At 37.3% G+C, this 26,097-nt stretch overlaps 1 protein-coding gene across 6 annotated transcripts in view; it reads left to right on the forward strand.

Annotated features, from left to right (window-relative positions):
* Positions 1-26,097, forward strand: part of RYR2 (ryanodine receptor 2) — a 783,951-nt gene that overhangs the window by 624,936 nt on the left and 132,918 nt on the right. For all 6 annotated transcript variants that reach the window (XM_073011864.1, XM_073011860.1, XM_073011862.1 and 3 more), the window contains 5 exons: positions 1,747-1,811; positions 4,178-4,299; positions 11,300-11,349; positions 23,154-23,214; positions 24,426-24,664. In XM_073011864.1, the coding sequence (XP_072867965.1) occupies positions 1,747-1,811; positions 4,178-4,299; positions 11,300-11,349; positions 23,154-23,214; positions 24,426-24,664 (537 nt within the window). The remainder of the gene's footprint in view (positions 1-1,746; positions 1,812-4,177; positions 4,300-11,299; positions 11,350-23,153; positions 23,215-24,425; positions 24,665-26,097) is intronic.

A 26,097-nucleotide genomic window follows, 5' to 3' on the forward strand; every position in this document is an offset into this window, starting at 1 on the left:
TACTACAGTTCATGTATGGGGGTGGTGAGAATCTTGCTCCAGGGTACGTTCACCCACTTGACACATTTCATTCTATCCACAGGGTAGAGGGTCTTATAAACAGAGCACGGGAGAGAAAGTAGGCTACAGTGACAGAGCCCAACCAAATAACCTTTTTCACAATTCCTGATGTTATAGGTCCCGTTTTCGGATGGCTTTGCCAGGGCAAAGTAGGTTCAGGAACTCTGTTAGAGGAGCAGATAGAGCTGTGATTGTCAATACCGTGTTTATTTTAATTTCCATCTTTCATTGTTATCACAAGTGAAACTGCTGTATTGCCTTCTCCCTTTATCCTTCACTTTAGTGATTTTGTAGCACATCTCTAATGTAGCCATTCCTAGACCTAAGTTAATTGTGGTAGTAAAAATATGCATATGTCTTTTTCTCATTTTTATATTATACCATAGGTTGTATTCTCTCCACATCTTTTTCACATTTTGCACATAAGCATTTGTTTAAATATAGTAAAAGACATTTCCTATTTAATTCGTTGAAATATGAGCAGATTTGGCTGTGTACAAAATTTTATCTTGAGATAACTTTATATGAGAAAGTCTCTTATCTGAATCCGGCCATTTTGCATAATGTGCTTAAGAGAGATTCAAATGCCAAAGTGGCATGCCAATGAAATTTGCAAGTGTTAAAGAACCATAATTTTCTTTTGCTTGTTCATGGGGAGAGCATTCTGATATTGCAAAATAATAGGCTAAGTTTCCTAAAAATTATCTTGTATTTTTGTCTAAAATTTGACAAACTATTATCTCAAGTAATTATTATTATTATTATTATTATTATTATTTTGCAAAATACCTTTTTCAAGCAAAAGTCAGCTTGGCTCTTAAATATCTGGAAGCTCTGCTCACAAATTTTACTAAAACCTGATATCCAATTCTGAATTTTTTAGCTCTCCAGTATGTTCTGCATGCCATCGTGGTTATTATAGTTTATTATTACCTCGTCTATTAATATATGCATGAACCTTTTCCATATGTATGAAGGAGGTAAGAAAGGCCACCTTCTAAGCTAAATGAATTAGGTTAATCAATTCTTGACCTTGGATCATTTTTTAAACCATGGGGAAAACTTGGATGTTTTTGCTTCACTTATGAAAATTATCTTTTGACATAGGTCAAAATTTCTTTATTCATTAACGGAATGCTAATTTGCCAACCTAATATTAAAATTGCTGTCGTCCTCCTCGTCGCAGATCCTGACTTCCTGCAGTGTTTTAGTTTGTATCTTAAATTGAGAAGCTTTAACTTTTGGTCACACCAAGAGGCAATCTGTATTATTAGAGGCCAGGGTTAGTATCTAACCATTATGTTTATTCAATTTACACCCACTGTCCTCTCCCCAGTGAGCTTCTTTTCTTAAAGGCTACTGAAAATGTGGGATTTTTACTTTATTCTATTCCATTTTCCCCTCCCTATGTCAATAAGATCTCAAAGCTACACAAATGTGTTTGTGTTTTCAACCACAACCATGGACTGTCCTCAATAGCTTTTTAAATTTAGATTTGGGTATTTTAAAAAATCCTTTTATTTTTAATGACACTGCCAAAGCTTGCCTTTGTATTTTTGGTTGGCTTTTTCCATTCAGTGTAGTGGGATAATACATTTAGCCATGCTTTCTAACCTTTGCATTATGGATGAATATCTTGCAATGTTTCCAGTGCAGCATTTACCTAAAAACTCTTCACATCTACAGATGGTGGCAGCAGAGGCAAAGGAGAACATTTCCCTTATGAACAAGAAATCAAGTTCTTTGCAAAAGTACAGTATACAATCTATCTTGTTTTTGCTTCAATATGTTTGTTTACATCCTCTACTCATTAGATCGTTGCCCTTTGCAGAACATACTTGTCTACAAATATATATTTTACTGCACGTAAATATTCTGTGGCATGAAAATAACTGCATGAATCATCTTCCCAGCATACTTAGTTAGACTTTAACTCTGCATTCCCTACCATATTCCTTCTTCAAATGACTTCATTCTATCTGAGGTTTAATTCAGTTTGCATTTTTTTTTGTTTTATCGTATGATATAGAATGAAAATATCTATTTCTTAACATGTGGATATTGTTACGATTTAAAATTTCTAGTTGAGAATTGCTTTTATAAATAGGAAAGTCTTAGTTAATTCATAAATGGGTATATTATAAGAACATTTAGTGTAGAATCTTTATTGTGGGACCTTTTCCTATTCATTTTACAGAAGATCAGAGAGGATAGATTGTTTCTAAACAAAGGACATCCCACTGTTATTATTTATTTCGTTTCATAAGGATTTATCAGGAATTTGCTCTATTACCGGAAAAATTATCACTTTTTTTCAGTCAAAAAGGGATGGACATGAAAAGTTGTAAAGCCTCCAAATGATTTAATTCATTTACTCGGTATTTACTGTGTGTCTAGTCTGGGTCAGGCATTAGGGTATGGCCCAGGGATTGCCATAAATATACAATGCCCCTGGGTAGGCTTTCCTGTTTGGGACACCTTGCTGTGAGCCTGAAGACCTAATTACTGCTGTCTGTTTCCTCTTAAAGTACTTGCATTCAGTGATTACAGATAATTTGCTATAAATACAACTTTTGTGGAGTCTAAAATAGCATGCTTTTTGATTGATGAATATTGACTTGTAGTATGTTTTCAAAATTGTGTTCTTTACTGTAAAACACATTTCTATTGTCTTTTCTTCCCATTCAATATAGCACTCAGAGTCTGTTCCAATCATTTGAAGATCCAAAGTTTGTCCTGGGGTGCACACAGTTAGCGATTCCTCAATTGATAGATCCATATGTGTATCTCCGGTCTCTGTGAGATTGTAATCTTACTTGATAGCCAATTATCAGAATACTGTATTCACGGCCTCTAATTATCCCTTTAAAATACATTCTTGTGTTGCCCATCTACTCAGCACCCCTAGTGACTCTGTTTACAGATGCTTAATGTGGCTTAATTTCTACTAAGTCTATAATTCATTCATTTACCATATTGAGTGCCTACTATGTGCCAGTTACTAAATTCAGGCAATGTCCCGACTGTCAAGGAAGAACAATAAAAGCTGGTGATGTCCCCATTATATATAACTCTGCTCTACCGCATGGTAGGAAAAAGAAGTATATTTAGATAGACTTGAGTTTGCATACTGGTAGTGCCAATCTTGTTCTTGCCATGGGCCCGTCATGGTCCTTAGCACTAGGGATTCGGTGGCAAACAGAAGAGACCACTTAATAGTTCTGGCCCCAACCCCAGGAAAGGGCTATAATGGAAAACAAACCCAGAAATGTTTATTGTTTTTGCATAAGTCATAGGCTCCTGGAAAGAGAGACTTTAATCCAAAGTCCCACAAGTACAATGTAAAATTGCAAATGATGTTGTCAGAGCTCAGAATGTGGGACTTTATCTAGTTGAGATCAGCTAAGACTTACCTGGCAAAGCACCACTGAGTTGAGATCTACAGGAGGACCAGGGTGAGTAGGATGTGGAGTGCAGAAGAGCACGCCGGACAGAGGGATTGGTGTGTACAAGGCCAGGTGATGCGAGTGGACAGAGTGAGGAGGAGGAATGGGCCCAAGGCCAGCAGGACGAAACGTGCATAGAAATGGAAAGTGCACTTTGAGAAAGGCCAGGTTAAAAGAACATTGTGTAGGCAAGTAAGTAGCAATGTGACCTTCCGTAAGTCACACATTTCTCTCTCTCCATTTAATACCCATAATGCAGGGATGATGGCATCTACCCTACAGAGCAGTTGCTATCATCAGTTGCGATGTTCACACATAGTAGAGACTCAACATATGGTAGCTATGGATTATTTTGGGGTCTGTTGGGCACTGAACTATATTATATGAAAACATTGAGAATATTTCATTTTGAGAAAATATTAAGAATAATTCCAAACTGTTGCAAGTTTGCTCTGTTCCCCATAATCACATCCTGCCTCACTCTGCTTTCCCTGCTATGGACTTGAGACGGTGGAGTGAGATTTAAGAGAGGCATACTATGACGTGCCTGGCAGGAACATAAGGAGACCTGTTGCATGTGAACAGAACTCTGACTGCTCCAAAGCCTCAGCTCTCATTCATCCCCTGAAAGATTCCACTACGTAGATCTGTCTTCTTTTCCTTTCTTTCAGGTCGTTCTTCCTTTAATTGATCAGTATTTCAAAAACCATCGTTTATACTTCTTATCTGCAGCAAGCAGGCCTCTCTGCTCTGGAGGACATGCTTCCAACAAAGAGAAAGAAATGGTGACTAGGTAAACGGCTATAAAAATAAACACTGTTGTATGACTTAGGTGTATATGCATTTGCAAAGAGAACCTGAGGACCTTGACGTGGGACTGTATGGAGAGTATCCGCCCATTTCCCTGGTCCATGTCTTCATGGAAGCAAACACTAGATGAAAACAGTTTTTACGAGTTAAGATATGTGTTCTAGATGTTGAGTTTCTTTATATTTTGCTGCTAAGTGTAATGCTGGATAGAAGGATAAAATATCACTGATTTCAGAATCTACACGTAGAGGCTGGACACGCATCACCATATTAGTATTTGTGATAAATGGTGCTTTTGATACTAGTTTCTTTAACATTTCCACAAATCTGATATTTTTGCCAGCCTTTATTGTTCAGAAAAAAATCCCAAATATACATATTTAATTTAAAAATAATGACCAATGTTGGAAGAAAAATGAAGTAAAGATACCTACAAAATTTCTGAAGGTTTCCCCTCTTAGCAATGCTTTCTCATTTCTGTTTAAACCAAAGGGTTCTTTATGGACTCAGTTGTGATTCTGCTGGGGAGATCAGGTCCTTTCACTCAAACTTCTGCTAGAATTTAATGTACACGAGAGTCAATTACGGAGCAAGTTTACTTCTGTAATATTACATTGCCCAAAAGCCATACCAAGTTTTTAGATTGTATCGGAACAAAATTTCTATAAAAGTGAATACACAGTATAAAGCAGAACACTGGAGAAAATACAGGCTTTCCTCGGACTTGACGTTAATGCTATGCTGAAAGGCAGTACGGTCTCCACCTATTAGACAGAGTGAGATGAGATTGCATACAGCCTTTGTGAGAGGGTGGAGAAGTGAAAAGATTCCTGCACTGCATAACACTGGGGAATGCAGCTGGAGTGGAATTTTCAGTTCATCTCTTTCACTTACTGTCTATTTTACCAAGTAGTAAGTAGCCAGTCATGTGATACGGGATTGCAACAGTGTAAAACATGTCCTCAACCTTCTTCAAATGAATTTTCCTATAAAATTGATTATAGTTAAAATAACAGCAGGACTCCATCCCAGCGGCATGCTTTGTTTCCACAAATTGCTGCCACATGGAGAAAGGCAATGCAGTTACTTTCCATGACGTGAATTTCCCCCGCTTCCGACTTGAACGTGGCCTTCCTTCCCATAACCTTCACTGGGAGGGAGAGCAGCTCCTCCCTCGTCATTTCATAAGCACACACATCCACTACTCTGAGCCAAGATCCCCCTGTGGATTGTGAGTGCACGCAAGTAGCTAGAATATCCCAAGGCACCACGTTACCCTTAAACATCATGAAATTGAGGACACGTTGAAGTCTTCTACTCCTCCCTGGGTCTGTTAGCCTTTTTTAATAGGAACTTTGTTCTCCAAGGGTGTTGTTAATCTAGATATCACTCAGTTATATAAAGATAAAATAAAATCAGAGAAAATAGAGACAAATTCAAATAAATCGATGCAAATTCTGCTATTTTCCTCCTCTCCTGTCTTGTGTTTTATTATCTCCATTCAGTTTCAGCCTTACCCTTAGAACTATTCACTGAGCCCATACTAGGCATATATAGAGGCATCCAATTGTGTGTTTTCGATATATATGATTTGTATTTGCTAATTATATAAAATTTCATGGAACTATATACCAAAAAAGAAAATTGGCCCATTTTTCTTGGGCAATTCTGTATCCCTCATAGAATAAATCAGAGGTATATCGCTATTTTGTGCTAGCCTCAGTTGATGTCCCTTTGGGGCTCTAGACTGACCCTAGACTACCTCTCTCTCTAATGACACTGCACCAGAATGTTCTTAATTACAGTCATGTACCACATAACAACATTTTGCTTAATTTTGGACCGCATATATGATAGTGGCCCCATAAGATTATAATACTATGTTTCTACTAATTTTTTTAGATATGTTTAGATACACAAATACCATTTTGTTACAGTTGCCTACCGTATTCAGTACAGTCATATGCTGCACAGGTCTGTAACCTCGGAGCAATAGGCTATACCATTTAGGTTTGTGTAAGTACATTCCATGATGTACTTATGTTATGGGAATAACAATGAAATTGCCTAATGATGTATTTCTCAGACTGAATCCCCATCATTAAACGACGCATGACTGTATTTCATCTTCTGTTTTACTTCTACTAATAGAAAAAGGGTTGGTAAATTTTGCTTATCCCATTGGTATTTCCCAAAAAAAGGAGCATATGCCATTTAAAATTCCAACACATAGAAAATGAGGTGCATAATAAAAGTAACTTATGTTATTACAGTACTTTAGTGCCAAACATAGCTAGAATTTAACCTCAGAGAGGAAGAAAATCATAGAGGAAAATATGAATAAGGAAGTGATCAATGATGGCTCATGTCTGTACAAAATGCTGTGCAGTCATTAACATGATGGAAATGAGTATCTAACACTTTCGGAAAATGATCATGATAAAGTATAAAATATATGCTCAAATAGTATTAACCCAACTTTTAAAGAGGACTTAATTTGTTTGTATAGAAAAATATTGGTAGGGTATAAACTTAATAGGTGGAAAACTGGCCCTGCCATTATGAATAAATAAGCATATCTTCATTCGCATGATAAATACTATGATAATGGTTTTAAGTGTTTAACAGATGTGAGTAGCAATAGTTGTGTGGGTTTGAGTTAACTTTTCCACAATTAAAACCGATGTTTCATGAGATGTTTAGATACTTCCTGGCACAAGAAATTATTATATACTGAGCACTTGCTGTATCTAAGGTCAGTACTGTCATGTCTGGAGTATACTTTGCAGTAGCTAAATACATGAATATGAGTATAGCCCTAGTAAGAGAAAGCCAGGCAGTGCTATGGGATTCAAAGTAAAGTAAGACCACCTTGGATGGATATAGAGGGGTGAGAGATTTATGGAAATCAAGCCAGTCAAAGTTGATCTTGGACCATTTGTAGGTCAGAGATTAAGGAAGGAAAATATTTGCTAAATGTAGATAACTACATAAATAAAATGTAGAAGCTGGTAATTTAGGGGAAAGGTAGGTTACATAGATGGTAACGGATATTAACTGTCAGAATCAGGGATCTTCTTTTTAAAATTATATCACAATTTTTTTAACCTAATTCATTAACACTAAGAAGCTATTAAAGCTTTTTAAGTGAGAGAATGATCAGAGCTTCCCTCTGGGAAATACAATCTGGCAGCAAAAGTATAACTGATGAGAGTGGGAGAGTTGGGAGGCCATGGCAGGCACTTGGAGGCCTAGACAGTAACCGAGGCTATAGTGTTGGAAGTGCTGCCTCAAATAGGTGGTGCTGCCCGCCTATCCATTTAGCAGATGTGTCTTTTTCTTCTTCTTCTTTTTTGAGATAGAATCTCACTCTGTCCCCCAGGCTGGAGTCCAGTGGCACAATCTTGGCTCACTGCAACCTCTGCCTCCCAGGTTCAAGCAATTCTTCTGCCTCAGCCTCCTGAGTAGCTGGGATTACAGGCACCTGCAACCATGCACGGCTTTTTTTTTTTTTTTTTTTTTTTTTTGTATTTTTAGTAAAGATACGGTTTCACCATGTTGGCCAGGCTGGTCGTGAACTCCTGGCCTCAGGTGATCTGCCCACCTTGGCCTCCCAGAGTGCTGGGATTACAAGCATGAGCCACTGCGCCCGGCCTCATTCAGCAGATATTTCTGAATGTCAGCTATGTACGGCATGCTGTCTGAGGCCTGAAGATATACACACACAATAAGACAGTTCCTAACTTTAATAAATTTAGAAGTACAGCTGAGTAGGCACACACATACAGAGCTAACTCTACAAGAAGCTGTGATGAGTGTCAGTGGAGACATCTACAGAGTGCTGGGAATATAGAAGGGATGTAAACAGGAGCTGGGGTGAGAAACCGGGAGGAGAGAAAGTCAACATGACTTGGCGATGAGTAATATGGCAAGTAGAAAGAGGTCCAACTTGGTGCTGAAATTTCAACTCTGGGTAGTTGGAATATTGTTAGTATCATGAACAGAAACAACGTATTTCAGAAAAAGAATAGTTTCTAAGAAGAGGTTACATTTGGTCAGGTATTTATCGGAGTATAAGGTACCCACAGGTCATTCAACTGGAGAAATCCAGCAGATTGGAAATATTAGCATGTGGGGTTGAGAGATTAGAGCAAGAAATGATGTATTTGGGGATTATCCGAACATATATATAATGCTTGAAGTTCTGAAAGTAGATAAAACTGAAGGAGAGTAGAGAAAGAGACAAAAGGTTTTGAATACCAATGTTTGGAGAATTATTACATTTACAGGGTTTTCAGAAATAGGTCTTTGAAGAACATCAAGAATGATTAATTAGAAAGCAAAAAAAAAAAAAAATACTATAAATGAAATCCAAGGAGGGTAAGAGTTTCAAGATTTAAGCAATAAACAATGCCAAGTACTGTTGACAGAACTCCAGAAAACAAAAGGTTACTATCTTTGCTGATTAGGGGCATTGGTGAGCTGCAAAGGAGTGTTTCGGTACAAAACTGAGTAAATGCTGAAGAAGTAGATGCCTTATAAATTCTGGAGAATGTTGGTAATGAGGGGAAGCAGAGAAAGGGGACAACACTATGATAGAAAATATTTTTTAGAAAAAGTATAGGCCAAAGCTTATAATAATTAATCCTTATAGCTTCTATGAATACCATGCCCTAAAAGTGGAGTGCACAGGAAGGGAAAGAGTTCTGATGTGCCCTCTTTGAGGACCTTGCCTTCTATATCTGTATTTCTCTCTGGTGGCACATGTGGTGAGGAATCAGCAGATTGTCAAGTCATTTTTCTCTGACAGATTTTCAGGCGTTACATATAATTTGATAAATGAAACAAAGAGCAGTCTGCCATGATAGCAAAACATCCTAGGTTTGGATTAATTGGGTGAAACCGAATCCTAGCATTATAAATTCTGGATCATCAAGAATATCTCAGAATGTTTCACTCTGGATACTAGAGAGGAATAGGCAAAATACATGACTGTAAATAGATCTGAATACAGGGATCCAAAGAATATTCTAAACTGAATTATTCTCTTTAGAAAAAGGCGGACCCTGGCTGAGTTAGCACACACAGCTGTCAGCCGTAAAGCTCAGTAGAAACCGTCTCTTATGTACCGTTCCAAACTGAAGTATTGGCTTTAGAAAAAGACCCTTGCTGAGTTAGCATGCACAGCTGTCAGTCATAAAGCTCAGTAGATAAGGGCATGTGGACAAAGTTTCTCCTGTTTTATTGTCTTAAAATTATAGCACAAAGCTAAATCATGCAGGTCAAGGCCCTCAGGTCTAATCTTATGTCTAGTAGCCGCTTGAATAGATCATTGTTTTAAAAATGTTTTGTTCTGATAAGAAATTCCCCAAAACCTCAGATTCACTCAGACATTTGCAGGTGAACATTTTCTTGGAAAAGCTGCAAAATAGCCTACATCATTTTCACCAATACATGAAACCACATTGTCACAGAAGTGAGGGGTGATGGCCAAAACTTACTGTAAAAGAGGTCAACCTCACAAATGTTACCTTCTCTGCTTCCCTCTCTTCCCATCCTGCCACTGATCAGCCACTTTCATGGTATTCCATGGCTGGTCTCTATCCCTAGTCCTGGGGAGCTGTACATTTGATCACAGCTGTTAATGCCGAGTTTTGCAAGAGAACATGGTCAGTGAGGACTTTAGCTGTTCTCATTATTGGGAAAAATCAAGCTGAGTGTGGGTGGTACTCTACAAATGGATCTTCAAGGTTAGATATTTTTGGGTAGGTGCTGGCTGGGTAGAGCCTGTGCAATCTGAGAGCTGAGAAGAGTGTGAGTAGATGTGAAAATAATGTCACTTGTATTGGTAGAGATTTGCAAATGGCCCCTGAGAGCATCTGGGTACGGACCTCTTGCAGCCTAGGTTGGGAGCCGTACAGGAGGGCTGGAGGTCAGAATGCTGACATCCTTATTTTATTGAGTTTTATTTAGTTTTATTTAGTTGAATGACTTTATTCTAAGAATAAACTGAGCTGAGTTTTGAGGGATGAGTAGATAGGAGTATAGCATGGAAATGAGTGAAGGGTATTTCTCAAAATAAGGACCTGTGAGGATCCCACCCAGCTGAGGCTCAGTGAAAAGAAAGGACAAATAGCAGGGATCTCCCAGGTTCAAGGGTCTGATCTGAGAGTGGATACCAGCGTTGTCAGGCTGAGTGCTGAATGTGGGCAGCCATTATTTGGAATGACTCATTGCTAATTGCCATGAAGGACTCAAAGACACAGGAACCTTCTCTGGAGCAGATAAGAAATATACTGAACTTGTTGGTATCCAGAGACTTTAAGTTATCACATCTGTAATGCTTTCCTCTGAGTGATTATCAGTTGCTCAAATTCGGTTCCTACTTTACTGTATTCAAATTCACTGGATGCTTATGTTATGTAAGGAGTGTGATCAAGGTTGGGGAAGAAGGAGATTTCAAATAATGAAACATATTAAAATTTAAAGTAACATTGTATGCCCAAAGCACCATACTTCTGTTGTAAAATAATGTAAAAAAATATATATGTATATAAAATATTTTTTAAATCCAGAGTTTCAGTGGTACATCTGGGCAGATAAAACCAAATTTTTTCCTTGTGGTTTTTCAGTAGTTATATCCTTATGGGGTTCATATAGATTGCTTTTATATTAATTAGCTTTGCTTTCAATTTTTTTTGGTTTCTTATAATATGTGCTTTTTTAACCATGTTTGTTAAAGATATGCACTCAAAGACTCTTTCTTTAATACCTTTACTCCACATTCTGCTCAGAGAATTGATTCTTTCTGCGTGACATCATGTTGCTTTTTTCCGGCTCATATATCAGCTGTTTTTTTTTTTTTTTTTCTTTCTTCTTCTTCCTTTTTTTTTTTTTTTTTTTTTTTTTTTTTAATTTCCCCCTGTCTTTTCTACCTTCCCTTCCCCCTTCCCTTTTCTCTTTTGTTTTTCTTTTGTCTTCAGCCTATTCTGCAAACTTGGAGTTCTTGTCAGGCATAGGATTTCACTATTTGGTAAGGAGACCCTTGAAAAAATACAAGCATGGCCATCACTTGGTTTTCTTTGCCGTTTTTGCACTGTGTTGTGTGCTGCTATGTTGCATGGATGCATGTTTGCATGGCTGCATGCATGGTCGTTGCAGGCCAAGATAAGGTCCTCGAGGTTGTTCATGAATCGCATCGTGTATGGTGAAATTGAGGACTCTATCTTTTTTACACTAGTCCAAAGCATAACTGAAAATAAAAAGGCTATTATTAAAGAGCAAATGAATGGAAACGGCAGGCTGTGCCATGTTTTATCTCAGGGGTAAAAACAAAACAAAGCCAGGCCCTTGGATTTGTGTTTGGTTACCTCTGATAGGTTAACTAATGAGCTGTTATAAATCAGAATTTTAAACTGCACTTATGTTTTTTAATGCTCTTGACTACAGATTTGCATGTCTTCTGCATTCCAAACATTGGAACGTCATAGTCAAGACACTGAAGCCAAGGAGCTTCGGAGCTTCACTTAGCAAGAGTGGCTTTTCTAGCGCCACTCACTCCAGAGTCAGTTTCTGTTTGTTTCTGAGAATTTACCTAGCTGGAGTCCATGTTCCAGAGCACCTGCTTCCGGACAGCCATGCAGGGTGGGCACTCACTTTCCGCAGATTTTCCCTGCCGTGGGGCTTTAGAATCTCTAGTGGCTGGTGGAATTTGTGTTTCACACTTTCCTGCATCTGATTTTATAAACTGCCAAAGAAAATGTGAGCCCTTTGCTCTCTAGGTTTTGAGACAGTGTTGGGGTGATTTTAGTAATGAAACATTGAATGTATTGCTAGAGGTATTATAAGTTCAATTCTCTTTACAGGAAAAGCTAAGGATTAAAAAAATTAAGTCATTTCTACAAAGTCACAGTTAAACTGAGGAATGGGTGTGTATATATATGTGTGTGTGTATATATATACATATATACACATAGGCACAAATAAGTTCTTCACATTACATTTTTTGAGAAATAATAGTTTCTGGATATAGTAGGTTATTGCTATATTTGGTTTCTAGTATTATATCCAATATTTGATGCTCTTAAATAGAGTAATGAAAATTTATATTTCATTAAAATTGCCTGAGTTTTTAACATTAATATTTCAGTTATTTAAAAATCAGTGGGGCAGTTATCTTTAGAATAATTTCTAGTTCACTGACTTTTGTTTCACTTCTCTTCAACAGAGAAAAATTTTCATGGGCTTATTCAGGCAGGATTTTCATATACTCTTTAACCTTCTCAGAATAACAATGGATTCAAATATTCTCCATTTGTCTGCAGCAAGTACTATACTAGCTAATTACACATATCAGCTGCCCTTTTGCGGTCTTATTAATGAGCCTAATAATATTTTCTTTGGTGCTATTTCTAACTTCCTGCTTATTGTTTAGTCTTCTTTTCCTGTTATACCTCACTATAATTTCCTTTAAAAAATTTTTTTTGAGGTATTCCATACATGAAGTACAAAATCCTAAGAACATCTTGGCGAGGTATGGTGGCTTATGCTTGTATCCCAGCACTTTGGGATGTTGTGGTGAGAGAATCACTTGAGGACAGGAGTTCAAGACCAGCTGGGGCAACATAGTGAGACCTTCCCTCCACAAAAAGGAAAAAAAAAATATTAATTAGCCAGGTGCAGTGGCACACGCCTATAGTCTTGGCTACACAGGACACTGACATGGAAGGATCACTGAGTCCAGGAATTTGAGGCAGCAGTGAATTATGATCGTACCATTGTACTCTATTCTAGGAAACAGAGCAAAACCGTGTCTCTAATACAAGCAAATAAAAAGAACAATTTGATGAAAATGTGTATGCATATACAACCGTTTCATCATGGCTCAAGCCAAGACACGGAACATTTCCAACATGCCCAGGAGCCTCCCTTGTGCCATTTTTCAAATTATAACCATCTCCAAAGGAACTATATGTAGACTCCGTTCTAGGGATTTGTTTCAGCTGTTCTTGAAATTCCATTTTTGTTAAATATATCATTTAATTTTGATCATTGAAGATAAATGTGTAATACAGTTTGTCATGCTTGTTAGGGGTGAAAAACTAGACCTTAACATTAATTCCTTCCCCATGTGGTCCTAGTATTTCAATTAGACGTTGTGGTTTCATCCCTTAGCCTTTTAATACTATAATTTTTTTTTTTTTTTTTTTTTTTTTTTTTTTTTGAGATGGAGTCTTGCTCTGTAGCCCGGGCTGGACTGCAGTGGCCGGATCTCAGCTCACTGCAAGCTCCGCCTCCCAGGTTTACGCCATTCTCCTGCCTCAGCCTCCCAAGTAGCTGGGACTACAGGCGCCCGCCACCTCGCCCGGCTAGTTTTTTGTATTTTTAGTAGAGACGGGGTTTCACCGATATCCTGACCTCGTGATCCGCCCGTCTCGGCCTCCCAAAGTGCTGGAATACTATTATTTTTATTTTTAAGGGGAAATTATTGGAGAATTGGTATGTGTTTTTTTACATCTCAATGCGTATTTTTACTCATTTTTGTTTTATTAAAGTGTATGTTATTATTTCACATTTGCTTTGATATTTGCCTATAAAAATATAAATTTCAAGAAGACTTTATTAATCAAACATACTCTAGTACAGACTTGCCGAACTATTAGAATCTTTGGGTCTTTTTTCATTTTTTCTGAGATGAAGTTTCGCTCTTGTTGCCCACCAAGCTGGAGTGCAGTGGTGCGATCTCAGCTCACTGCAGCCTCTGCCTCTGGGTTCAAGCAATTCTCCTGCCTCAGCCTCCCGAGTAGCTGGGATTACAGGCACACACCACCACGCACGGCTAATTTTTTGTATTTTTCGTAGAAACGGGGTTTCACCATGTTGCCTAGGCTGGTCTCAAACTCCTGACCTCAGGTGATCTGCCCACCTCGGCTTCCCAAAGTGCTGGGATTACAGGTGTGAGCCACCACGCCCAGTCAAATCTTTAAGACTTAAGCATTTAAGCTTCACATATTATGGGTATTGGTGTAGTATTTAAACTTCACATATTATGGGTTGTAGATGCTAACATGACATCCTAGAGAGAATAACAGGCTTGGAATCAGAAAACCATGCTGTAAGTCCTATTTTTCTAACTTAACGAGCTGAATGATTTGCACAAGGGACTTAAATTCTCTGAACCTGCATTTTTTCCATTGTTAAAGTGGGCTAAAATACCTAATAAACTTAGAGATCGATTTTGTGTGAAATAATTCATGTTAAAGTACCATGTAAAGTGTAACCTTATAGTTTTCACATATAAGGTGTTTCTAGTATTATTATAATTATTATATTTTGTTAATTTATCTAAAGCTTATTATACTTTATTGACATAAATTACATACTAAGCTAGGAGACTTGGCCATTTAAAATACACACACAGGGCCAGGTGCAGTGGCTCACACCTGGAATCCCAGCACTTTGGGAAGCCAAGGTGGACAGATCACTTGAGCTCAGGAGTTCAAGACCAGCCTGGGTAACATGGTGAGACCCCATCTCAACTAAGAATACAAAAAATTAGCCATGCGTGGTGGCACACACCTTTGGTCCCAGCTACTCAGGAGGCTGGGGTGGGAGGATCACTTGAGCCTGGGGGGCAGAGGTTGCAGTGAGCCAACATTGCATACCACACACACACAAATAAACACAGTAAAGCCTTTAAAATCCACCCATTTCCAGAATGAATCTGAAGTGTTATAACCCAACTATTTACTTTTTGATTTATCAGCTATGCCAATGTGGATTTTTCCAAACAGAGAGATCCAGTAGCATATATGCAGTACTTGTTTGTATATGGTCATATTAATCTATTTTTTTCACTCTACCTTTATCATTTTCTTGCATTCTGGCAGGAAATACATTGATTATCAATGGGATTACAAGCATGAGCCACCACGCCGGCCGAATCTTTAAGTCTTAAGCATTTAAGCTTCACATATTCCCAGTACTATCTTGTATTTCCTGTACTATCTTGATTTAAAGATTTTTTCATGACCTAAACCTAAGAGTAAATTAAGACAGAATTGAAAGTTGAGGTTAACAAGAAAATACTTGAGTTTTGTGATGATCAGTGAAGGTAAGGATGTAGAAAGATACACGTTAACCTTAAATATGTCAGAAACTGGAGACAAGACAGGGGCATTAAAATAAATGAAGAGACAAAACACTTGTTCTGGTGGTGGTAATTGGGTGAGCAGAGTTTGATGGGTAATGAAATATTTATTCTAGGTTGGCTGCCGTGTTGTAATTACATCTCCAAACCTCACCTGTGGTTGAAATATTTTTCTGACATATGAAATGAGGATTCTTAAAACTTGGGCTTTTATATTTTTTATCTGTGATCTACTTTAAAATATTTCTTCTGCATTGAGGGACACTATTCAGGAATTAAGATAATAGTGTTTTTATGCCTCATCTATTATTTTTGAGGCATTTGAACCATTTTATTTTATGTTTAAAAAGTTAAGGTTTTTAGAAAGGAAGATAAGCCATATTACCCACAGAATTCTGATGAATCAATTGGAATAATTTATGGAATGAAAAAGAAAGAAAATAGCATCTTGTTTAAATATAGACTTCCCTGTTTGAATTCTGAAAAGCTTGGTAGTGATTGTAAGTTGCTGCACATAACGAATTTTGGAAATCCAGGTAGGACATAAATAGGACATAGGCAGGTTGACAACTGATATCCTTATCATTGGCCATTTTCAAGGACCCAGTGTTGATTAAAGAAATAGTGCTTTTATTCCCAGAGTTTCCCCTGACTTTTGCTACCTAGAAATTCTGATTACTATTTTCAAGGCAGTTAGAGGATACATCAGCCCTTCTATTACAGTCTGTTAGAATCTTTCAATCATTTTTAGAGGAAGCAGCACCTGATAACTAAGAGTCCAAGAGTAATAGTGAGGGCGGCACAGGCAGTGCTTTTCAGCACTCCTTAACGGCTTTCTTTTTACCTGTGAAAATAAATCGAATGCCTTAATGATATTCATTTTATGCATTCATTCAATAAACACGTATTGTATGTCTGCCATGTGAAAGGCATTCACTCAAGATGTGAGGATAGGAAAATGAAGATTTATTTCTCTTTCCACTCCGGAACCCAGACAATATGCAAACATCTTTCACTTGTACTATTGCAGGAGCATACTGACCATTCTCTCTGAGTCCCCTCCTGCCTCTCTTAACCGTATTCCACGATGATCTTATCGAATCTTCTCAAAACACGCTTCTCTAATCACACTCCTGCATATTCAGTGGCTTCCCATGCCTTTAGGATAGAAAGCACATTTCTTAACCTAGCCACGTTAGTGTTTCACCCTCCATTCCCCATGGGCCACTCCATCCTCATGTCCCAGCCTAGTCTCTCCTGCTCCCTATGCTGCTTCAGCTTCCTTGGCCTTCTCTCTCTGCCTCTTGAATGTGTTACATTCCTTTCTGCCCAGGGTTTTTGCACATGCTGTAATTATCGCCTGACTAAAGGACCCTTACACATAACACTCATATCCTCAATCGTTCACACTCATAACAAACTATCCATCCTTCAAACTTCAATCCAAATATTACTCTCTCAGGAAAGGCTTCCCTGACCTCCCTGGTAATACTCCCTTCTCCTGCTGTTATAACAGCCTCTGGCGCCGTGTACTTTTCCTCCATATCACTGATGGTGTGCTTACCAGATTAACGTCTCACTCGCAAAAGCTCTCAGCTCTGTGAGGTCTTACTGTTGCATTCTCAGTGCCTGGCAGGGAGTCTGGCACACAGTGGATATTTTAGGAATATATGATGAATGAATGAATGAATGAATGAATGAATGAATAAACCAACCAGATCCAGCCTTCCAGAATCCTACAGTCTAATAGAGAAGATAGATAAGTATGCAGATACTTATTATGAGATAAGTGCTAAGAACTTGGAAATTTTCTTACATTCACACATGACACAGCTTTCTTTGTTTATTTTGCTTAACAGATTATTAAGAAAAATGTGGTACCTGATTATCCTACAATTGGGGAGAATCATGTTTTGTTTTTGTTTTTTTCTCTTATTCCTTAAGAGGTCCATGGAAGTACTTAGGCCACTTACAGTGAAAAGAAAATAACACATAATTAATGAGCCTTAAAATAATAAGATCATGAAACTCAACCAACAATGATCCTTTCAGTTCCAGGAACTATTTGAAAAGACTGGCACAAAATATTGATCACTTATAGGCCAGTTTATTTCCAGTTTTCTGGTGCCTTTTTAACATCCTAGTGAGACACTCCTCAGAGTTAGTGGAGAATTTCTGAATTAATGACATAGGTACATCTGGGAATACCTGATGTTATTACAAAAAGCCAGCATTTTGTAATACAATGAGCATAGTATTGCAACACGTCTGGGTTGACCTAGAACCCGATATATAACATCATTAATGCAACTCCAATATTAGCTACAGGAGTATGAATCAAGATAAATATTATTATGTGTTTAACATGAAGCAGTAGCTGTTGTTAAAATATTCAGTTTTTTTCTAGGTGAGTATGCCTAACTTATACCAGTGCCTAAATCTTAATGTTATGTTTGGGAGAGTTTTAAAAGTAGATACTAAGTAAAGTAATACAATGGATTCTATCAACTCTTATTTCTCCCTAATCAATAAATTAGTGGATTAAGTTCATGTTGATACTTCTAATATCTCTCCCAAAAAACACTGATGTATTTATATGATGATTGCTGTCTTATCTCAGAAGTTATTATATTAGAAAATTAATATGTTTGTATTATCTCTGACAAGGCTCAGATTGTACTTGTGTTTGGTAGGACACATATAATAAAAGAAAAATTACTTAAAGTACTCAGAATCGCTGGGGATAGAAGCCTATTTGAGGATCCAGTGTGCCATTAAGTTGAGAATATAATAGTCCAATCATGCACAATCTTTCACTATTTTCTTATCCTTGTTCTTTGTAACCGGAGGATCATTGAGATGTTTCTCTAATTTAAAAATTCTGTAGGACTATGACAATATGCATGGCAAGAACAACTCTTCCCTAGATTTAACTTATTATATATACTGTAAAAAATCCTACATTTTAGAGAAGTTCAGAAATATTGGAATTAGATGCCTATAATGAAAGTAATAAAGTATACATAGTATTAGAGCAACATTGTATTAGAGCGATACACATAATTCTTTCAGTTGAACATAGCACTACAGGACAATTTCCTGGCTTTGAAAAATGAGTAGACTGTAGTTATTCAAAATGTATCCTCAGTTTGACTGAAACTCCTCACCAAATTAGGGAACCAATAATTTTACTCTGTTCAATATCACAGACTTTAGAAATAACAAAGTCATTGACACTCTTCAATTTCTCTCTATTCCCTCATAATGGTGAGAGAAATTTATAAGTTCTGGCATAGTGGTATTTCACATTATTAATAAAGTTCTGCCAAAATTGATCATTTCTTCAGAGAAAAGAATGCAATATTAGAAAAGTAGAGAAAAATGAAAAGTAGAATGACTGCTATCACTGTTTCCAGAAGAGAGAGAAGTCAACATTCTCTGAATTCTCAGTTTATTAGATTATAAGACAGAATTGCCATATATGTCAAATTTAACACTGAGAATTCCTGAGTTATAGAAAGTTTTTAGAAAAACAATGTGGGATTAATATGCAAAAATTATTTATGTTTATATTATGTAATTTGTTGTTTTTATTATTTAGAGAGTCGTATATGAGAGTTGTCATAATGTTTTTTAAAACCCAATGTTGCCTCTATTGTTATTAGACTCAGATGTAAGTTGTTATTTTAATTATGTACTTTTTATGTTTACATACACCTTGATGCACTGATATAAATACACAATCTTAAGGACAAACAGGCAATCTTTCAGTGTTTCCCTAAGTGCTTAGAGGTGATGAGAGGTGTGTATCTGAGGACAAGGGAAATAGCTGGGTCCTTGGAATACTGTGAGTTGAAAAGTATCAATCTTTTGGTTTTTACACCACCCAGAGCAATGAAGCAATTATGTAAACTTAAGTACATAAAAGTCTTATTGCCACCTTAAAGTTTTATCATCTTAGAAAACTCTACTGGCCCTTCCTGTTCTTCCTAATACCGTGATTGACATTTCTGATTGTGGTGATCTGGATAGCTTTAAGAAGGACAATATTGAAGTCGTTATTTTGTTGAAAAGCCTTACCACATGCTTTACCTCTTCAAGACTAATCGTTATTTTAGGCTTCTTACATATGCTAATGGGATTGACGCTTTTGCCTGGTCTACAAATTAAAATGTTGAAGACTCTACTTTTTCTGCATTCTTAGAGTCCCTTTCCCATTTTTCACATAGAGATATTTCTATTTAAAGTTGTACTGCGTCTAAAAGGGGCCTACCAAAATGTAAAAATGTGTGGAGTTTATCGTTTATTCCTTTAGCATCACAGAAATTTCATATTCCCAATACACAGTTTCAGTCAACCCACAGAATTTGTCTGGCTACTGGTGCTGTTTCCTACTCTTCTTACATCCCAAAGCCAGTCCACAAGTATCTTAAGGCCCTGCTGTATGTCACACACTATTCTAGGTGCGGAGAGCAAAGCAAACAAACATCCCAGCCTCTCAAGCTTATATTAATAGAAGTTTAAAAGAGCCCCGGCCACCCCTCATGGGAAAGGGCGCAGGAAAACTCAGTACCAAGTACAAACACTGCCAATCTATAATGAGAGACGGCAGATTGGAAGGGACAGACAACTGGGTGTTTTAGGAAAGTGAAGGACCTGCCTCTCTGATTTGGGGTTGATTCATAGTGGCATAGGACCCATACACATTGCACTGGATCTCTTCTTCCTCATGGGCCTTCTCTTTCCCATCATCTATACTGCATCTTTCTTATCTCCTCTGCCTCCAAACACTGGAGGCCCTGGGCCTTTTTTCTTCTATACTTATATTCGTGCTGGCTGGTTTCATTTAGACCCATGATGTTTAGAATTAAATGTATGTATACAATGCCCAAGTGTATAGCTCTGGCTTAGATCTCTTACCTGCACTGAAGACTTTTTTGTTGTTGTTGTTGAGACGGAGTCTCGCTTTGTCACCCAGGCTGGAGTGCGGTGGCCGGATCTCAGCTCACTGCAAGCTCCGCCTCCCGGGTTCCCGCCATTCTCCTGCCTCAGCCTCCCGAGTAGCGGGGACTACAGGCGCCCGCCACCTCCCCCGGCTAGTTTTTCGTATTTTTCTAGTAGAGACGGGGTTTCACTGTGTTCGCCAGGATGGTCTCGATCTCCTGACCTCGTGATCCGCCCGTCTCGGCCTCCCAAAGTGCTGGGATTACAGGCTTGAGCCACCGCGCCCGGCCTTTTTTTTTTTTTTTTTTTTTTTTTTTTTTTTTTTTTTTTTAAATCAATTGCCTGTTCTACATCTTTACCCGAATTACTAATAGGCCCATCACACTTAATATGCGCAAAGCAAGGGTCAGGACTGCCCCCACCCCACTCACCGGCTGCATCCCTTTCCTCCCACAGTCTGCTGCTTTCTGTGTATACCATGCAGTGATGCCGCCTTTCACCCAGATACTTAGGCAGAAAACCTTAGAGTTATCCTTGACTGCTTTCTCGCTCACCTCACATTCAATCCATAAGTAAATCCTTCAAATATATATTCTTAAGTTCTTCACCACTGATATCCTATTCTGAATTCACCATCATCAGTGAACGGATTCCGTTCCTGCAGTAGGTCCCTAATTGTCTTCTACTCTTGCTCTTCCAGAATTTCCCACATAGGGAATTCTTTGAAAATAGAAATCATATCATATCCCATCCTGCTCAGAACCTAAGAATGTCTTCCTACTGCACTGAAAATCCAAGGGCTTGCTCTAACGAAGCTCTAGAACCTGACATCTCCCACCTCTCCACCTCATACTCTGCTTCTTTCCTCTCGCTCTGACCACCTTAGCCACTTGACCCTCCTTGCTTGGAACACCAGGTTCATTTTTTGCCTCAGAGCCTTTGCATGTGCTCTTCCCTGTACCTGGGTCTCCTTCTCAGACACATGGATGGTTTGTTTCTTCATGTCATTCCAACCTCTGCTCAAATGCTGCCTCCAGGAAGGACTCGTGACCTCTTTCCCTGTTATTCTACCCAGTTTCTGATATTTTTTATATATATGGAACAAATATATATATATATGGAAAAAATATATATATAAATGGAACAAATATATATATATGGAACAAATATATATATATATATTTGGAATATATATATTTGTAACAAATATGTAATACATACTTTATATTTTATATTTATATATAATATATATGTTATATATAATTTATGTACTTATATATGTTATATATTATATATTTATATAATCTATTTTTACATATAACAAATATATTTTATACATGTATTTAACTGTGGACTGCTATTGTGTTATAATATTTTGTTTTTTTTTTTTTTTGCTTACTGATTCATTATCTATATCCCCCTTTAAAATGCTAGTACCACGAGGACTATTTTGTTTATTACTGGAAATTTGAGAGTGCCTGGTTTTAATCTTTATTTGTTAAATGAATTAATCATCAAACGAATACATCTAAGGGTTCTAGGAGAAGCCCCAGAGCTGGCATCTACCAATGGACAGGGAAATAACAAATCCTACCTTTCTGCTCATTTTGTCTTCATTATTACCAGGAATTCTGAGACTTGAAGCACAAGATGAGGGAATATTTTTATAAAAACTCAGAATCTCAGTAATAAATAGCTTATTTTTTCTTATTTGTATCATATCACTAAACTGGTTTGCCCATGTTCTAATACAATTGTTAATTTCAGTGTGTACTTAGGTCATTCATTTTAGGTTACTTTTTTGTATAAATAATATAACATATACCAGTATTACAAAAACTTACATTCAAATATTCAAATAATATTTGTCGATCTCAACACCCAGGAGATGATTGTGTGTGTGTGTGTGTGTGTGTGTAAAATGAGGAACTGATCATGTCAAACTGTATTGTAAGTGGTCAAATTATTTTATTACCTTGAATTCATCATTTTATTTGCTTTCTATATCACCATTACAAAGAAAAGTATATGTAATGCTTTTATCACTCACATTTCTGTACTTCCTGGTAAAATATGCCAATCAAAATGAGTAAATTTTATATTACTTTCAAGAGGAGTTACTACCATCTCAAAATCTCATAGGAGTATTATTTAACTCCTTTAGCCTCTGATTTTTTTTTTACATGATGGTTTGGTGCTTTTTGGTTCTTGCCAAAGACTAATAACATTCAAGGAAATTAATTTACCTTCATGCAATTGAATTCAGGCAAGTTAATTCATCTTAATGCAGTGGAATAAAATAAGAAAGCAGAAATACTTGGTGCAATTAAAATGGAATTAAAATTTTTAAACTTTAAGCCCACCTCATTTCATAAAGGATATGAGCTCACTTTAAAAGTTTGTAACCAATAAGACTGAAAAATCCAGTGAGATGGGAGGGAGAGGGGGTTATTGAAAACCTCGGTTAAAACTCTTTTAGCCTGGTGCAATGCTTTTGAATGCTTCTTGGGCATGTCAGCTATTTGATGAGACATGCTTTATTGCTTTTCTACTTACATTTGCATAACCACTTTTAAGCAGAAAAACTGCATGATTTCAAACTTGATTATTACAAAATCTTTTAAATTAAGTTATTGCTGTTGAGTTGTGTCATTGACTAATTTTTCTAGCACAAATATTGGTAGAAAAGAAGAACATTGAGAAATTCTCAGGGCAATTTATACGGCATCTTGTTTTCTCTTCAGGCAATGATGCAACATCAATTGTCAACTGTCTTCATATTTTGGGTCAGACTTTGGATGCAAGGTAAATGGATACATTTTTACTTAAATAAATTACTATAATAATGATACATGTATATATTTAAGAATGTTGAGAAGGACCCAGAGTCTTAGTTTTATTCTTTGCATTTGTAATGAAGTCTCTAGTGTAGGTGAAAAGAAAAACTTTTCGAAATTAATACAATGGCAGCTTATTTTTATGATCATATATAGATTATTATTTAATCTCAAGTAATTTCTGTAGCAGCTAGGACCATAAAGGAGGGTTGAATTGGTAATGTATCGTGCAGGAAAAATGGTAATCTGACAATTCTGGAGATACTTATTAGCTTCCAGGCATGATATTTGTGCTTAACATTCATAATAACATTTGGCTTTTTAGGAAACAGAGTTTTATTCTCATTTTACAGATGAATAAAGTGATGTTTAAGATTGCATATTAAGTGTGTAGGTAGATGAATTCCCATCTGTGTGCTTTCTACTCTGCCCTGTCAACTTGACCAGAAATCTAGTATGTTGACCAAATACAAAATCCGTTCATTTAGCATGATTGATTCAGCCTTTCGGCCATACATTTAGTTTATATCTAGGATAAATCTAAATAAAAGTTTATAAATGTCTCCTAAAGAGAACATTCCACAATACTCTTTGATTATCCATTCTTGTGTTTAAGATTTCGTTTAAGATCTTTTCTATAATAAATGCAAAAAGGAAACACCATTACAGACCCTCACTTCCTACTAGAAATAGTGGCATTAGGGTATGAAGTTCAGCCTTCAGCAGCTTCTTTAGAAAAGACTTGATTGCTACACCTTAAAACACAAACATTATGTATCATTTGTTGAGTTGGTTTAGCTGGCATGAAATGTTTTTTCTTTCCTACCCATCACCTCAGGAAACATTCCGTTTTGTTGGATTTGGGATTAACTGTACTCACTCAGAAACTGCGTTTTGTTAAATTGGAGGCCATTAATGACAAACATGCAGCATTAGCACAGACTTTTGCAGCAAGGTTTTCATAAATTGACTATGAAGGTATTTGGAAAAGATAATTTACAGAGCAGTGCTGCTGTAACTTCAAGTATATTGAAAAAACTTGTTTTAGAGTTGATTTTAAAAGTTAGTTACCAGGTGGGTAGAGTAATGGAGAAATAAACATCATAGGAGAACCACATTTCATTTATATTTCATTTGTTCCTGTTGGAAGATACGAGTCCCCCCTTATTTACTTTCTAGGACAGTGATGAAGACTGGCCTGGAGAGTGTTAAAAGTGCACTCAGAGCTTTTCTGGACAATGCCGCAGAGGATCTGGAGAAGACCATGGAAAACCTCAAGCAGGGCCAGTTTACTCACACCCGAAACCAGCCCAAAGGGGTTACTCAGATTATCAATTACACCACAGTGGCCCTGCTTCCAATGCTGTCGTCATTATTTGAACATATTGGCCAGCATCAGTTCGGAGAAGACCTCATATGTATGTAAATTTATATCTTGGAGTTTTTTTAAAAAATCAAAATACCCTCTAGTACAATCAGAAACAGTAATAGCCACATCTGGATTACAAAAACACTGTTTCCATGTTAAAATGCCTTTTTTATTGAAAAACATTATAGGTTGACATTTGAGTGATAGACAGCATTCTTACAGAAATAGATCTCTGAATTACACGCACCCACAGAGAAGACCAGTAAGGTACTGGTTATAGAAAATCACTTCCACATTGTTGAAGTAAAGTTTCCAAATGATCACTATCTCCACATTTTGCCTCTTTTCACGTAAATGTTTTAATGCAGTTGGACCATATAACATGCAACATTAAATGTTTTCAAATTATTTCTGAGTCAATGCAGATTGTTTCTCCAAGCTTGGCAACATAGTAATGTGAAGACTGTGTCTAAGTAATTGACAAAGTCTGTGTTTAAATAATTGCTCTTTTAGAATGTCTCGGTATCCTGTTTAGAGGTTTCTGACAGTTTTTAGGGAAGCTTTAATCTTCTGTTTGGGGCTGGCATTTGGTAGTTAATAAAAATATACACAGAATGCCCGAGATTATGTGGAAAAAATAGCACATGAGCTGCTTCAACTCCCCACTGTCCTGCTCAGGACATGAGCCTTTGTTGAGCAGAATCACCAGCTCAGACTCATGCATTGTACATTCCTCAGTTGATGGGCACATCTGTGCAAAAACTGCTGTTACTTAGTGGATGCCACAACTACCAGTGGCAGAATGTTTATTTTACATTTTGTTTTAAGAAAGCATGCTTAGTCTGGGCGTAGTGGCTTAGGCCTGTGTTCCCAGCACTTTGGGAGGCTGAGGTGGGTGGATCACCTGAGGTCAGGAGTTCGAGACCAGCCTGGCCAATATGGCAAAACCCTGTCTCTACTAAAAACACAAAACTTAGCTGGGCATGATGGTGTGCACCTGTAATCCCAGCTACTCGGGAGGCTGAGACAAGAGAATCGCTTGAACCCAGGAGGTGGAGGTTGCAGTGAGCCAATATTGCCACTGCACTCCAGCCTGGGTGACAGAGCAAGACTCTCTCTCAACAAAAAAAAAAAAGAAAGAAAGAAAAAGAAAAGCATGCTTAGATGTGCCTTTTGTTCAGTTATTTTTATTTGTATAAATGTATGGGTTACAAGGACAGTTATCTGGACTTTTAGGGTATCCATCACCCAAATAATAAACGTTGTGCCCATTAAGTAATTTCTCATCATCCACCCCCTCCTGCCCCCTCACCCTTCTGAGTCTTGTCTATTATTCTCCTCTCTATGTCCATGTGTACACATGGTTTAGTACCTACTTATAAGTGAGGAATGTGATATTTGACTTTATGTGCCTGGCTTGTTTCACTTAAGATAACAACCCCCAGTTCCATCCATGTTGCTGCAAAAGACATGATTTCATTG

This window comes from Chlorocebus sabaeus, chromosome 25 (genome assembly GCF_047675955.1).
Source record: "Chlorocebus sabaeus isolate Y175 chromosome 25, mChlSab1.0.hap1, whole genome shotgun sequence".
NCBI classification, from domain to species: domain Eukaryota; kingdom Metazoa; phylum Chordata; class Mammalia; order Primates; family Cercopithecidae; genus Chlorocebus; species Chlorocebus sabaeus.